The 14,849-nt window shown below is 42.0% G+C and overlaps 1 protein-coding gene across 16 annotated transcripts in view; it reads left to right on the forward strand.

The window, feature by feature from the left end:
* Positions 1-14,849, forward strand: part of LOC142557808 (cyclic GMP-AMP synthase-like receptor) — a 221,676-nt gene that overhangs the window by 149,046 nt on the left and 57,781 nt on the right. For 12 of the 16 annotated variants that reach the window (XR_012822848.1, XR_012822850.1, XR_012822851.1 and 9 more), the window contains 2 exons: positions 11,289-11,496; positions 13,476-13,581. Coding sequence is in view for 12 of the 16 variants with exons in the window: in XM_075669945.1 (XP_075526060.1) it covers positions 11,330-11,496; positions 13,476-13,581 (273 nt within the window). In the remaining 4 variants the exon portion in view is untranslated. Of the gene's footprint in view, positions 1-4,281; positions 4,347-11,288; positions 11,497-13,475; positions 13,582-14,029; positions 14,157-14,849 lie in introns of those variants that run through there. The other 4 variants (XM_075669943.1, XM_075669944.1, XM_075669948.1 and 1 more) reach the window with 3 other exon arrangements.

Consider the following 14,849-nt stretch of genomic DNA (forward strand, 5'->3'; position numbering starts at 1 on the left):
AATTTAAGTGCCCTATTTTGAATTTTTTTCTTTTGCATTGGTCATGTACTTTTGTACGGGCTGCAAGCTCTTGCTGCTTACTCCAAGATGGGCCGAATTAGTGTTTTGTACGATGTTGGTCTCACACGAGGAGGAAACACTTGCAAGCTTTCTCCTTAACAAACCAAGTTCCTTGAATACAATTGCATACAAATTTTATTAATGTGTACATCTCACTTTTAAAAACTTTGTTAATGTGATTCCCCAAATATTTTACTTTGTTAGCATGGTTAATGCCAGTACCAAATAGTTCATACTAAAAACGAAGTGGCGTCTTTTTATGAGTTATTGTAATTCACATTGTCTTATTTAGTTGACAAAATTCTTTAGGGATTTATTAAGCTTTGCTTGGTCCTTTGATTTACTAATCGCTGTGCAAATTAAACAATGGTCTTCAAAGAGCTTCATTGTTACTCTTGGTTCTCCTGCCACCGCAAACATGCGATGTGGCAGCCTGGAAAACACAATGGTGAGGAATCTATCAAGGGAGTTTCACTTACTAAAGCTAAGGCATTGCATGCTGTAGGATAAGCTAATATTCAAGACAAAATTTTTGAATTCACAGCAACTAATTCAAGTTTTTATAATAGTAACGAGTGAAGGATGTGGTTAAATTTTTTAGAGAAATTATAAATATTGCGTCTGTCTGTAGTCTGAAATTTAATACCTGTAGCAAAGTCATGAGTATTTTCTAAATGCTGCATTGTTGTCGAAAGCCTCCTTTAGAAAACAGGTTGGTTAGGGGAGAGCAAATCGAGAATACCTTAGTAACTTGCAACTCGCTGATGATATTGCCTTGCTTGGTAACTCACGGGACCACTTGCAATGCATGCTCACTGACATGGAGAAGCAAAGCAGAAGGGTGGGTCTAAAAATTAATCTTCAGAAAACTAAAGTAATGCTTAACAGTCTCGGAAGAGAACAGCAGTTTACGATAGGTAGCGAGGAACTGCAAGGGGTAAGGGAATACATCTACTTAGGACAGGCAGTGGCCGCAGATCCAGATCATGAGACTGAAATAATCGGAACAATAAGAATGGGCTGGGGTGTGTTTGGCAGGCATTCTCAGATCATGAACAGCAGGTTGCCATTATCCCTCAAGAGAAAAGTGTATAACAGCTGTGTCTTACCAGTACTCGCGTGCGGGACAGAAACCTGGAGGCTTACAAAAAGGGTTCTACTTAAATTGAGGACGATGCAATGAGCTATGGAAAGAAGAATGATAGGTGTAATGTTAAGGGATAAGAAAAGAGCAGATTGGGTGAGGGAACAAACGCGAGTTAATGACATCTCAGTTGAAATCAAGAAAAAGAAATGGGCATGGGCAGAACATGTAATGATGAGGGAAGATAACCGATGGTCATTAAGGGTTACGGACTGTATCCCAAGGGAAGGGAAGCGTAGCAGGGGACGGCAGAAAGTTAGGTGGGCGGATGAGATTAAGAAGTTTGCAGGGATAACATGGCCACAATTAGTACATGACCAGGGTAGTTGGAGAAGTATGGGAGAGGCCTTTGCCCTGCAGTGGGTGTAAACAGGATGATGATGATAATGATGATGATGAAGTCGTGATCTTTCAAGTAACTCAAGCGGGCTTTATTTGTCATCATCATCATCCTCAGCCTATTTTATATCCACTGCAGGACGAAGGCTTCTCCCTGCGATCTCCAATTACCCCTGTCCTGCGCCAACCGGTTCCAACTAGTCCTCGCGAATTTCCTAATTTTATTGCCCCACCTACTCGTCTGCCGTCCTTGACTGCGTTTCCCTTCTCTTGGCACCCATTCTGTAACCCTAATGGTCCACTAGTTATCTAACCTGCGCGTTACATGAGCTGCCCAGCCCTATTTTTTTTCTCTTAATGTCACTTAGAATATTGGCTATACCCGCTTGCTCTCTGATCCAAGCTGCTCTCTTTCCGTCTCTTAACATTATGCCTAGCATTCTTTGTTCCATCGCTCTTTGCGTGGTACTTAACTTGTTCTCAAGCTTCTTTGTCAGTCTCCAAGTTTCTGCCCCATTTGTCAGCACCGGTAAGATGCACTGATTGTACACCTTCCTTTTCAAGGATAATGGTAAGCTTCCAGTCAGGAGCTGACAATGTCTGCCGTATGCGCTCCAACCCATTTTTATTCTTCTGCGAATTTCCTTCTCATGATCGGGGTTCCCTGTGATTAATCGACCTAGGTAAACGTACTCCTTCACAGACTCTAGTGGCTGACTGGCGATCCTGAACTCTTGTTCCCTTGCCTGGCTATTCGCGATTATCTTTTTTTTCTTTATTCGTTTAATTCATTCCATACACACAATACACAGTACTATTTAGACCCATAGCCTTGGCAGCTAGCTTGGGGTCCAATAACAAAATAGACATAACAAGAACTGTGTACTTATTGTACGAGACAACTTAAACACACATTATTAAAGCATTTTTACAGGGAAAATATAGGATAAACAAAAAACTATGTTATGACTTCAGGGGATGCAAACAGAAAGACCCTGTCAGCATTCATGAAAGAAGTTTTTTAAGCATTGTACAAAGTTTTGTCTAGTCTTTACACTGAGTGGGAGTGCATTCCATATTATAGCACCGTTGAACTCCACGAGTCTCTGTCCATATACATTGTGACATAGTGGTTAGTAGCTGCCTTCGTGTTTCGTGCCGAAAAATTAACTATTGTGATAGGTAGCAGATTATTAAAACGTATTATTGCATTGACTGCCTGAGCAACTTTTACTTTGTATGCCTCAGTGAACGGCAGAACACAAAGCAATTGAAACAGAGGTTTACTTGGTTCAGTATGTTTAGAAAAGGTAACTATTTGTAGCACCTGTTTTTGAAGACCGATGGCAGGTTCTTCATAGGCTTTGTATCTATTGCCCCAAGACTCTAAGCATTAATTAAGGTGACTCTGTATAAAAGCAAAGTATCTTTAAACTTGAGGGTCAAAACATTGATGGGCTTTTAACAATAAATGACAAGCATACAACAGTTTGGAACATACCTTACCAATTTGATATTTCCAATGCATATCAGATTCAAACCAAACAACTATATACTTGTAGCAGCATGCTCTGTTCAACTGGACATTATTCAAAAATATAGACAAGGAGTTACAATTCGTTTCCTCCCTCCTGGAATGGAAGACTAGAAAATTGGTTTTGTCATTGTTAAATGTAAGCTGATTCTGCGTGAAGTATTTCGCGATACGACCGAGTTCTTGATTTATTTTGCCCTGCAGTTCTTTAATATTGCCACAACAAAAAATAAAGCCGTAACATTCGCATATAATAAAACTTCAGAGCATGTTAACACTGATGGAAGATTGTTGACCTATAGGGAGAAGATGGGCCCAAGGACTGAGCCTTGCGGCATGCCTATCGAAACAGTGAGGCTGACATGAAGTTATTAATTACAATATACTGCTTCTGTTCCGAGAGAGAACTATTTAGCAGATCCGATATTCACCCCCCTAAAACCATAAGTATACAGGTTATGCAATAATATATGATTAGCTGTATCAGATGCTTTATTCAAGTCTAGAAATACAACGGCAATCTTATTATCATGTAATGCTGTATTAATCAATTGTGTAAGTGCAAGAACTGCAGATGATGTGGATCTATGAGGATGAAACCCGTGCTGATTAGGACATATACCTAATATTATGTTTACCTAAAATGTCCTGCATGTGTGTACAAATTATTTTGTCAAACAAAGTATTAAACATGCCCAGAACAGAAATTGGTGTATAATTGCTGGGGGCAGAAAGATCTCCTTACTTATAAATTGGTACTACCTTTGCTACTTTCAGGGTGTCAGGGTATTTTCCCGCCTCCAAGGAGTGATTAAACATATGAAACGGATGAATACCTAATATATATCCTTTATCTTTCAATCATCATCATCATCATCATGGTTACGCCCACTGCAGGGCAAAGGCCTCTCCCATACTTTTCCAACAACCCCGGTCATGTACTAATTGTGGCCGTTGTCCCTGCAAACTTCTTAATCTCATCTGCCCACCTAACTTTCTGCCGCCCCCTGCTACGCTTCCCTTGGAATCCAGTCCCTAACCCTTAATGACCATCGGTTATTTTCCCTCCTCATTACATGTCCTGCCCATGCCCATTCCTTTTTCTTGATTTCAACTAAGATGTCATTAACTTGCATTTGTTCCCTCACCCAATCTACTCTTTTCTTATCCCTTAATGTTACACCGATCATTCTTCTTTCCATAGCTCGTTGTGTCGTCCTCAACTTGAGTAGAACCCTTTTCGTAAGCCTCCAGGTTTCTGCCCCGTAGGTGAGTACTGGAGTATCTTTCAATAACATGAAGGAAATTCTATCTAGTCCCGCTGCCTTACTTACAGAAAGGTTTTTCACTACTGTTAAAATATCCACCACTACCACAAATATCCACCAATATCATGCATCGCGAAGCTATCACTAACAGGTTGTATTGGTACGGTGGATTCATAAGCGGGAGAAAGTTGCGCTGCTAGTGATGGCCCTGTGTTAGAAAAGCAGTCATTAAAAGCATCTACAGTAGCTTGATTGACTAGTTTGGCGATATAGGCTGATTTGAGTGTTACCGATTACATCATTTACAATAGCCCATATCTTTTTCGTGTTTCCGTCAGCCTGCTGTTCCATAGAGGAGTAATATTGTTTTTTTTTGTTTCTGCATAAGAGATACTGATTTATTCCTGAAGCATTTAAATTGGCCCCTTTTAGTAGGAGTTAGGCCTGTGTTCCTTCCATTTGTGGTACCACTTATCATAATCTTTTGACACAAATAGAATTTCATCGATCATCCAGGCACAAATGGGCTTACTGTAATTGTTATGCATTATAGGGATGCTACTAAGATTTATCACATTTCTAAGAGTGTCTTCTAATTTTAGATATTCAATGTTAACGTCACTGTCATACAAGACGTAAAAATCAGATTGTTCAAGGTTTTTGCGAAGAAGCTTATAATCAACCTTCGTACGCATATGTTCGACCGGCGACTTCTGCCTGGGCGGATTGGTTTGTATAACAAGAAAAATGGATAAATTATCAGCTATTACATCAGAGTAAGTTCCAGCACACACCCCAGTATCTATGTTGCGTAGAGCATGGTTTAATAAGGTGCGAGATTGTCAGTAAGGCGTGTAGGTTCTGTGATAATATTGCTCAAGCCAAATGACTGGAGAAGTAGCGTATAACTGTTTTGCGCATAACAAGCTAAATCAATGTTAAAATTACCAACCATAACGGTATTACATTACAGCCAATCCTCCCGATTCACCCGGGAGACTCCCGATATTTTACTGAACTTTCCGATTGTACGATCACTGCCTTATATCTCGAGAAAAGTGGTCTCTGTTCACGCAATAATTGTTTTTGCGAAACAGGCACTGTGAAATCCAAAGCCACATCATAATCATCAGCATCACCAACAACGGCCGCACTTGCACCATCAGTATCATCGACTAAGCAGCCGACTACGATGCCTAGTAAGCCGACCAAAGCCAGAGCCTATGTAGCTCTTGCATTTCATGCAGGCCTTCCTCCATGGTGCATCTTGTTGCTGCTGCTTGTGTGTATGATTAGTGTTGGCTAGGACGTGGGTATGCGGTGCACCGTGTAAAGCTACAATCCTCATGTGCTTGATGCCATGGCGCTATCAAAGCCCAAGGAAAGGTATTTGCAGAAGTTCTTGCAATCTTATACTTCTGAATTTCTGTGCTTTCTGACATAAAGAAAAGGAGAACCTTATGCATTTTGTACAACTTGTGGATGCGACGTAAGCACATCGTGGCAAAGGCGACTTGAAACTGCACGTTTCCACGGTGCACCGCTGAGCAGCAAGACAACATAGTGAACTTTCTCCGGAACAACTGCGACGACAGTGTCATACGTGTGGAGTGCCTGTTTACGGGATCCCTCGTCGAACACAGCCTACCCCTTAGTGTCAGCGACCACGGTGGGGGGGGAGGCCTCTTCTATGGAAAATGTTTCTGAAATGCGACCATGCGAAGCATTATGGATGTCGACGCAACTCTGAAACGCAACTTGGAAGAATACAGAGGAGGCCAACCTGAAATTTATTTCACAGGCATCGCTCTCGAGTCTTTGTTTCTTTATGCAGAGTTTCCCTCAGCTGCTGCCCCGAGATTCCAATGAATTTGCTGAAGACGCTTTAGATGCTCTCGAAGCTGAGCTTGCCACACTACAGGCATACAGTCTTCAAGAGCACATCCTGAATGAAAAAAGGTGGGACGTGCAGAGGTCTATGGTTGGAAAAATGAAAAACACCGATGGGAAACATGTTTCACCGAGTTGCTAAGGTGATGCTCGATTTACTCGTGATACTGCATAGCAAGCAGAGTGTGAGAGGATTTTAGCGTGGCGCGAGAAATTAGGACGGAATTCTGCTCATAAATGTGCAACACAACCCTTCAACACCTGCTGCTAGTGAAGGGCCATCAGTCTGGACCATGTTTTGAGTAAAGCTACTCTGACAAATTTCTGAAGTGAGCAAAGCCTGCTACTGCAAGGTCCCTGCAAAAGGACTCATTGAACACTGCCTGAAAGTTTCAACCCCCCCCTCGCCTCCCGGTCCCACCGGAAATTGAAACAGTGAATGCAACCCCTCTCCCCCCTTTGGCGCGAATAAAAAGTCTCCCGATTGTCGATCTCGCCAGGTTGGCAGGTATGGTATTACTATCAGACTCAAGCCTCAACACTCAAACTCAAGCCTGCCTAGGAAAGGTACCATCAACGAGTCAGGAGGTCGGTAAACCACACCAACAATTAAACTGAAATCAAGTCTTATAAACAGTGCTTCCATATATTCATCAGTACTTGAGAGAGAAGGCAGAACTTTGAAAATGGATGTTTTCTTTAACAAAAAATGTGACGCCTCTGCCTCGCAAATGAGAATCGCAGGGTTGTGACAAGAATGTGTATCCGTGAATATTGATTCTATCGTTAGACTTGAGCCATGTTTCCGAGACAGCAATTAGGTCAAACAATGATTTATTACATGAAATACATGCAACCAAGGTGTTAAAGTTCTTATGAATACTCCGAACATTGCATTGAAATATAGAACATGTGTTAATGTTTCCGATCAACTTATCAACCTGGGAAGATATGAAAGCCATACTTAAACAAAAAGAAAAATTATTCTTAGCTAATGAGCATTAGTATAGTTAACCTATGCTGGACAAGTCCGCCTCGCAAGTTATGTGCTCAACGGGCGAATTGTTCCCCTTTCGCATAAGCACTTTGCCTTGGGAAAACCAAATGTATTTCCAGTTCTTCCCTTGCCACACATGTCGTGCCTTGCCAGACAGCATTTCGTTCTCAATTCAAAGATGTTTGTTCACATAAATTGCCTCATGAGCACTCGATCATGGAAAACTAACAACATTAGGCCTCTTCTTGTATTTTGAGTGTACCTGGTGGGCGATCTCAACGTCACCTTTGCGTAGTTTAGCGCCGAGGTACGTAGCAATTTCCTCTACTCTTTCCATTAGGACTTTGTTTTCGACCACTGGAAGACCTTTGATCTCGAGGTTCATATTTCTTCTATACTGTTTCATGTCAACAATTTCCTTCTTTGCAATATCAAGTTCCCTTCAGAGCTCTTGAATTTCCTTTTTGGACTGGTCATACTGGGCATTTACTCCGTGAGTTCACTACAAAATCGGGAACATCTTTCTTGAATTTCTCAAAGCCTTCATTAATAATGGTGAGATAATATCATATTCCAAACAGTTTAGCATGAACTTCAGCATTGGAACCCTCCACCCGTTGCCACCCCCATTGTCATGGCATTTGCAAAATCACCCATTTTCCCCACCAGATCCATCAGAACCTTTGCAACTTCCTTAACGCTGCTCGGTTGTTTCTCCCCGAGGGCCTTCGCCACCCCACCAAAGCCGTCTGCGATAACTCTCACTTAGGTATTGGCCCAGTTAACCTGACCTGTTTACACAAAAACATGAACCTTCAAGAGAACATACTGCACGTACATTGTATGTTCAACACTTGGCAGCAACGACGACGACAATGCATGCGTGAACTCAGTACAAGAAAGATACAACACCAACCTGCAAAAAATGATGGAGCCTCGTCAGTCAGCCTGCATTCACCGTCGCTGCTACTGCCAGAATGCTGGGCTGGACAACCACCAGCTCGCTTCAAGCGATATCAGTTCCTGTTGCTGTTGCTTTGGATAGATGGCGGTACTGACGATTGTTGACACCGGCAACACACCCGAAGGCAATGGCATCCACAACCACAGTGTTGACGGAGAACACTCTTGCCGCAGAGGAAGCTTCCCTTGGGAAATCAGGATGAGTCACCAGTAACAGCCAACTGCAAAATACGATGGAGCCTCATTAGTCAGCGTGCATTCATCATCGCTGCTACAGCAATGATGAATGTACTTGTACTGCTATCTTGTACTGCTATCTTTGTCTTGTGCATGTTAATCTTCAACCCCACTCTTACACTCTCTCTGTTAAGGACCTCAATCATTTGTTGTAACTCGTCTCCAGTGTTGCTGAATAGAACAATGTCATCTGCAAACCGAAGGTTGCAGAGATATTCGCCTTCGATCCTTATTCCTAAGCCTTCCCAGCTAATAGCTTGAATACTTCTTCCAAGCATGCAGTGGAGAGATTGTGACTCCTTGTCTGACCCCTTTTTTTTTTATAGGTATCTTTCTACTTGTGTACAATTAAGGTAGCTGTGGAATCTCTGTAGATATTTTCCAAGATATTTACATAAATGGTCTGTACTCCTTGATTACGTAATGCCTCTATGACTGTTCGTATCTCCACTGAATCAAATGCCTTTTCGTAATCTATGAAAGCCATATAGAGAGGCTGATTGTACTCTGCAGATTTCTCGATTACCTGATCAATGACATGGATGTGATCGATTGTAGAGTATCCCTTCCTGAAGCCAGCCTGTTCCCTTGGTTGACCAAAGTACAGTGTTATGATGTTCTCCATTAACTTGCACCATATGCTAGTCAATAGTATCGGTATGTGCTGTACGTCTCAATGAGCTGCTTGTTTCTGTTTTTATGGACATTGTCACTTTCATGTACAACCAGTTAGCAGGAAGCTCCACTGTTTCAAACGATGAGGCAAATATCTTTTGTAGAAGTGTGGATGACTGAGTTGTGTAGTGTTTAAGAAATAGAGTATTAGGAATTTTGTCCGGGCAAAGTGATTTTTTGACATCAAGTTGTAAAGGCAGGTTAAAAACACCAATGCTGATATTGTAACCTCAGGCATTTCGAATTCGTTGCCTCTTAGTGGGATATATAGAGGCTGCTTGTATGTAAAGACTTACTGGATGTAAGGGCTGAAAGAATTTGCAATAGTATAGATATTCAGTGATACTATCAGAAATTTCAATTTTATTCACAGGGTCTGTCTGGCATAGTAAATACTTCCAGAATTTACACAGTTGATCTTTCATGAACTTGGTCAAAGTGTAAAAAAAAGTGCTCTCTTGCAGTCTTTAGTTGTGATTCATACTGATCTGGAAGCTTGAAGAAAAATGCAGATTTCTTTTTATTTTTGCGTGTTTTTTCCACTTTTATTTTACAGGCAACTCCTACTTTTTCTTTATCTATATTTAGGATATTGTCATTTTCAAATGGCATTGACAGTCCTTTCACCTGTAGGATAGTCCAGTTTCCTTAGAAACTAATCAATAATTTTATATAACCGATAAATAACTCAAACCGAGACAGGTAGCTGCTTCGCGTGATGTCTACGACGAGTCCATGATGTTGGATCCTACACTGCCGTAATGTAAACACACAGAATGTGTGCTAAACATGCAGTACACGTGGTGTCACTGCCAAAAAAGCGAAGCTGATGTCATCTAACCACATGGGGAGCCTTACCAGCTCTTTTTAACTGGACAGCAGCGATATCAGCTTCGATTTGAGTGACGATTTCAGCGACTACATGAGTGCTGAAAGATCACCGTTGCTTTTGACTTGCCTCCGCCCAAGGCAGCTGACATGTCCCAAGCTCAATGCATTATGCTGCGGCAAGATGAAGAGAAACATCGATATGATGCCTGTCAAGATGACTAGTGTCGGCTGGCATCTTGTATAAAAAGGAGCCAGCTTCGTCATTTCTAGGCAAAGTGGCAGTGTAGACTCGGACTTCACAAAGACAGATAGGCCAGTAAAAAGTCATACATTCATGGGCATGAGTTGAGAACACTTTAAATTCACTCAAATTGGCTTTTAAGTCATTCTTTAAAATTCATTTTCAGGAGAACTAAATGACTTGCAGTCATATCGTTTGGCATGGAATTCCTTGCATAGTCTTTCTTCTTTTGGTGGGAATTAAGTCTTGCCAGTATGTTCGATTCCATTTTTCAACTTTTGTTGCATTAAAGAAGTTGTCCTGCAGTATTTCAAGGTAATCTATTGCAATTTCATCGTTTTTCTTGCTGTAATTAACTGCTATGTGAGTCCTAGTGCCACTATGCAACATGTGGCTGCCTAGGCGATACAATTCTGAAAGTAGAAGCTTGTGATTAGATATGCTGTCTTCTATGCTGATTTTAGAAGCTAAAAAGTGAGACTTAAATGGCCTGTCCTGTTGCTTTCTATCCCTTTGTCTTCTGTTCTCTTTTCCAATAACTGGACATTACCCCTTATTAAAACACCACTGCATTTGAAAATATTGGTGTCTAAGTGTGCCATCTGCCTACTTCTTAATGTTACGCACATAAATCTTTTATTCTGTTACCCATTGTACCGTGTCGGCGTATTTTTCAAGTTTTTTTTTCTTACCTCTGAATTTCAGCGTTATACCAGTGTCACACTACGACTTTTGATCGTGATCGAGCCTAGTCTGGATAGAAATTCTTGACCAGAATTGGCCCTCTCCCACAGCTTACGTAAAGAAGCCAACCGCAACCGAGAAGTTCAATCCCAGTTTATCGAGATCGAATATGTGCTATGTGCCATCGGTATTATAGATTAGCACTTTCATGAAGCAGTACAGGAGATAGATCAGGCCTTTGAAACCGTGAAGCACATTTGTGGAAGCAAAGTATGCATAGGGAACTTAGATTGTTAGAATGAAATCTGTAGCTAGTAAAAGTTGGTTGGTGTGCTTGAGGTAGTAAGCATTAAAACACCTTGAAAGCCGTGCCTGTCTGCATGCTGCCATGCTGGTGCTTTAAAGTGTGTACATATTCACTGCAGTTTCATCTGTGGTTCTGTGGTTGCTGCACTGAACACGAGCCATGGCAGTGGACGTGAAACCAGAACACAACATGCAACGTCTGCACGAGGCTTTGTCCAAGGACAATAATATCACGGAGAGGAACAAGTCAATCCTGAACAAGCTCTTAAAGAACCTCTGTGAAGAGATGAAGAAGGAGGACCGCTTGTTTGCTCTGATATTTAAAAGGTAGGGCAAGGGTACACTTCATTTGCTGTGTCAAACTGTGGAACTATGAGCATTCATGCTTAATGTGGGCTAAGGAATATTGGCATCCATCTGAATGTAACATGGGACTAGACGAACACACTCGAACAGGATTTTAAGAAAGAAAGCTTTTAGCTTGAAAGGGCCCCTGAAACGGTTCGGTCAAATTTTGTAGACGCGTAGGGTACAGCTTAAATGGAACATTCGCACCACAATTTAAGGGAAGCGTTACGTATTAATGGAGCTACAAGCGATTAGAAGTTACCCTCCTCCCTAGCCATGCTTTTCCTCAACTCGTACGCCGAGCGATCAGGGCTAAACTCTGCTTTCACTGGTTCTGCGTCACGATGCGACATCACGTCGTCCACTTCTGGTTGTTTTGGAGCGCCCCCCTCCCCCCGCCCGATACGTCTCCGCTAGCCGCTTGGCCGTCGACCCCAAGCGAGAGCTATCGAAGCAGCGTGCGTTGCGAGCATTCTGTTGTAGCACCGAGTGTGTCTGGTATTCCGGTAATCGCACACTAGCTGAACATTTCGACGGAACGGTGGAGGCTTAAATTCAAGCTGATGAAGGAACATTAGTGTCGACGCACGTGAGCTGCCTGATCGGCCTCCATGGTGTTGCTCTAACCAAGTGTCAAACATTTTAAACATTTACAAAAACAACATGTTAACGATTACACTCCTGTGAAAAATTTACACCAGCAGCAAAGAAGAATACATTTTGTTACTGCTACTGTGTCTGGTTGAGCTCTATGCCATCAGGTGGCTGCACCGTGCAGACCATTCACATTTGCGCTTCTGTTCATTCCGTGAAACGACGCACCTTGCTCTTGCGTTTACCCTAATACCGGACTCGTGAAACGCTATTGTGTCAGTAATCATCCGGTGTAAAGTGACGGCCGCAATCACGCAAATCCTGGCGCCGATCAGATAGCGGCAGTCCAATGCGCTGCAGCCAGTCCGCTCGTCTACTGGCTCGCAGAGGGACACGATGTCGCAGCTTGACATATTGTCAATCGCTATGTTTGCAGTCCACAATGCAACAAAGTCGAATCACAGCACTCGCGAAAAGACAGACCGACACCGATGGCGGAGCTCTCGTCAAAGACGGAGTACGTTGTAACACAAGCAGACGACATTTGCTGTGTGCCGGAAGTGCTTAAGTGTACTGAAAAATTGTTCTTGTGCATTCTCTTTATGTTACTTTCTTTTTATAAAAACAAATTAACCAACATTCCTACTATTACGAACATCATTTGTTTACCATAAAGCTGGAAAAATTATCGATCACACGCCCTGGTCATCCAATTGGATAGCTCGCACCACTGACGTCATATGGGTGATTTCCGTCATATGGGTAGGGGCGGCTTAAAATTCCACCGAGCAGGGTGCTACGATCGGCAGCAATGTGCATTTTTAAAACCTTATGATAAATTACACGCTTTATGCAGAGCACTTAGATGTGTCAATGATCAGAAGGACCTACTCTAACGACTCAGTACGTTTGTATCGTCAAAATCGTTTCAGGGTCCCTTGAAGAGAAGTCTTTCTGGTCTGGGGATCAAATTTGGCACCAGTGCCTTTCTGGACCAGTTGCTCTGCCAGCTGAGCTAACCATGAGGCTAGCAGAAAGTAGGGTGAAAGTGAATTTATTGACTTCTGTAAGGGTGCAGGAGCATAGAATGTTGAATGAGATACTGAGGTCTTGAGAAGTTCACTAGGTAGAGGAAATGTTACAAAAAGAAAAGTTCACATTTTTTTTGCAGATAATGTGATGCTGCAAATCAGGTTCGTGCTACTGTTAGGTAGGGGTAGTTTTCCCTTGCTGAACAGCATGCATTAGGGCTTGCTTGCATTAGTTACATGTTTTACATTGTTGCTGGCCAGAAATTAATGCACTATTTGAAAACAGCGGCGCAAGTGTGCAGTATTTGTGTTAGTGAATATTGAACATTTCAGACTATATTACACTGGAAGCAGCTACGAAGGGCTGCGTATACGGCAAGCTGATGAATTCGACATCAATCTTGTTATGAAACTGCCTGTTCAGGAATGTGATTTTAAGGTAACAGACATTTCTTCTCTTTTGCCACTAACTAGTTTTACAGTGTAAAGCTTGCCATTATTTTAACTTAATATGCTACAAAAGACAATTAGACAATTTTAGCAGCATTTTTGTAAAGGCCCCTTTTTCCTCATTATCATGTCCTTCTTCATCATTGTGCTATTTAAGTCCACTGCAGGATGAAGGCCACTACCGGTTATTTCCAGCTGGCTCTGTTCTGCACCAGCTAACTTCATCCTGTGCCTTCTTAATCCCATCACCGCACATTTCTGCAATCCTTGAATCCATTTTGCTTTTTGAAAGCAATACCTTTCTGTAACTACATTGTGGAATTTTGTGGCGGTTCTTTTTGTTTGTCTTTTAACCGCAGTACAGTCCATGTATATATAAAGGATCAGCTGTACTAGCCCTACAGATATGCCGATGACACGCTTTGTTGTCCATGCAGGGTGTCCCAACGTCACTTCATCCAGATGTTGCCTAAAATTTTGCTGCGTGAATTTGTTTATATTTTGAAAATGTGACGGCACAGTTCGGTTTTGTTCAATGCAAGATGGCTCATGATTGATGAACACGTAAGTAGGTCCCTTAGATCAGCTGCTGTAACAGCAGAAGTTAGGAGTTCGTCGTTTGTTTTGTAAAGAACACTTCAAGTCAAGTCGATTTGTCACACTGAATATGTGTCAGCAGGTATGTGGCACATTTGAAGGCTTCCAGTAAATGGACAAGTTCAGAAGCCACACTAGCTGCGCTTAAGCTGTCGATGTTCAAATCACCACGAAGTACCAAAGTGTATTTGCAATCATTGCTCCATCAATAGCTTCTTTTCAAGTCACCCTCTAGACACCCTGCAAGTTTTGGCTTCATAGGTTAATTGACAGTCAGCAAATTTGTTAGTAATTTAATCATTGGTTTATTCACTATACCTCTCTTTAGAGGATGCCGCTGGGATAGTCGTACTGTATAGCACATGCCTCCAGGCCCTTGTGTTTCAAGGGCTCTAAGGAGGCAGTAGTGCTCTAGCATATCTTATAACATGATAGACTTTTACGCATCGTATTATTTTCTTAAATACATCTCAATGTTCATAGCACACGTCATACGTCATCGCCATAATCTTATTATACAGATTTTATGCACTTTAGCGCGACTACTTTTAAGGCTCCTTTACAGCCCCGTCACACCAATTTCATAGAACTCATAATTACACTGTGAACTCATCACCAAGGACATGGCGCTCTTTGGCCATTCCTGGCCCTTGCGCCATT

This window comes from Dermacentor variabilis, chromosome 9, assembly GCF_050947875.1.
Source record: "Dermacentor variabilis isolate Ectoservices chromosome 9, ASM5094787v1, whole genome shotgun sequence".
NCBI classification, from domain to species: domain Eukaryota; kingdom Metazoa; phylum Arthropoda; class Arachnida; order Ixodida; family Ixodidae; genus Dermacentor; species Dermacentor variabilis.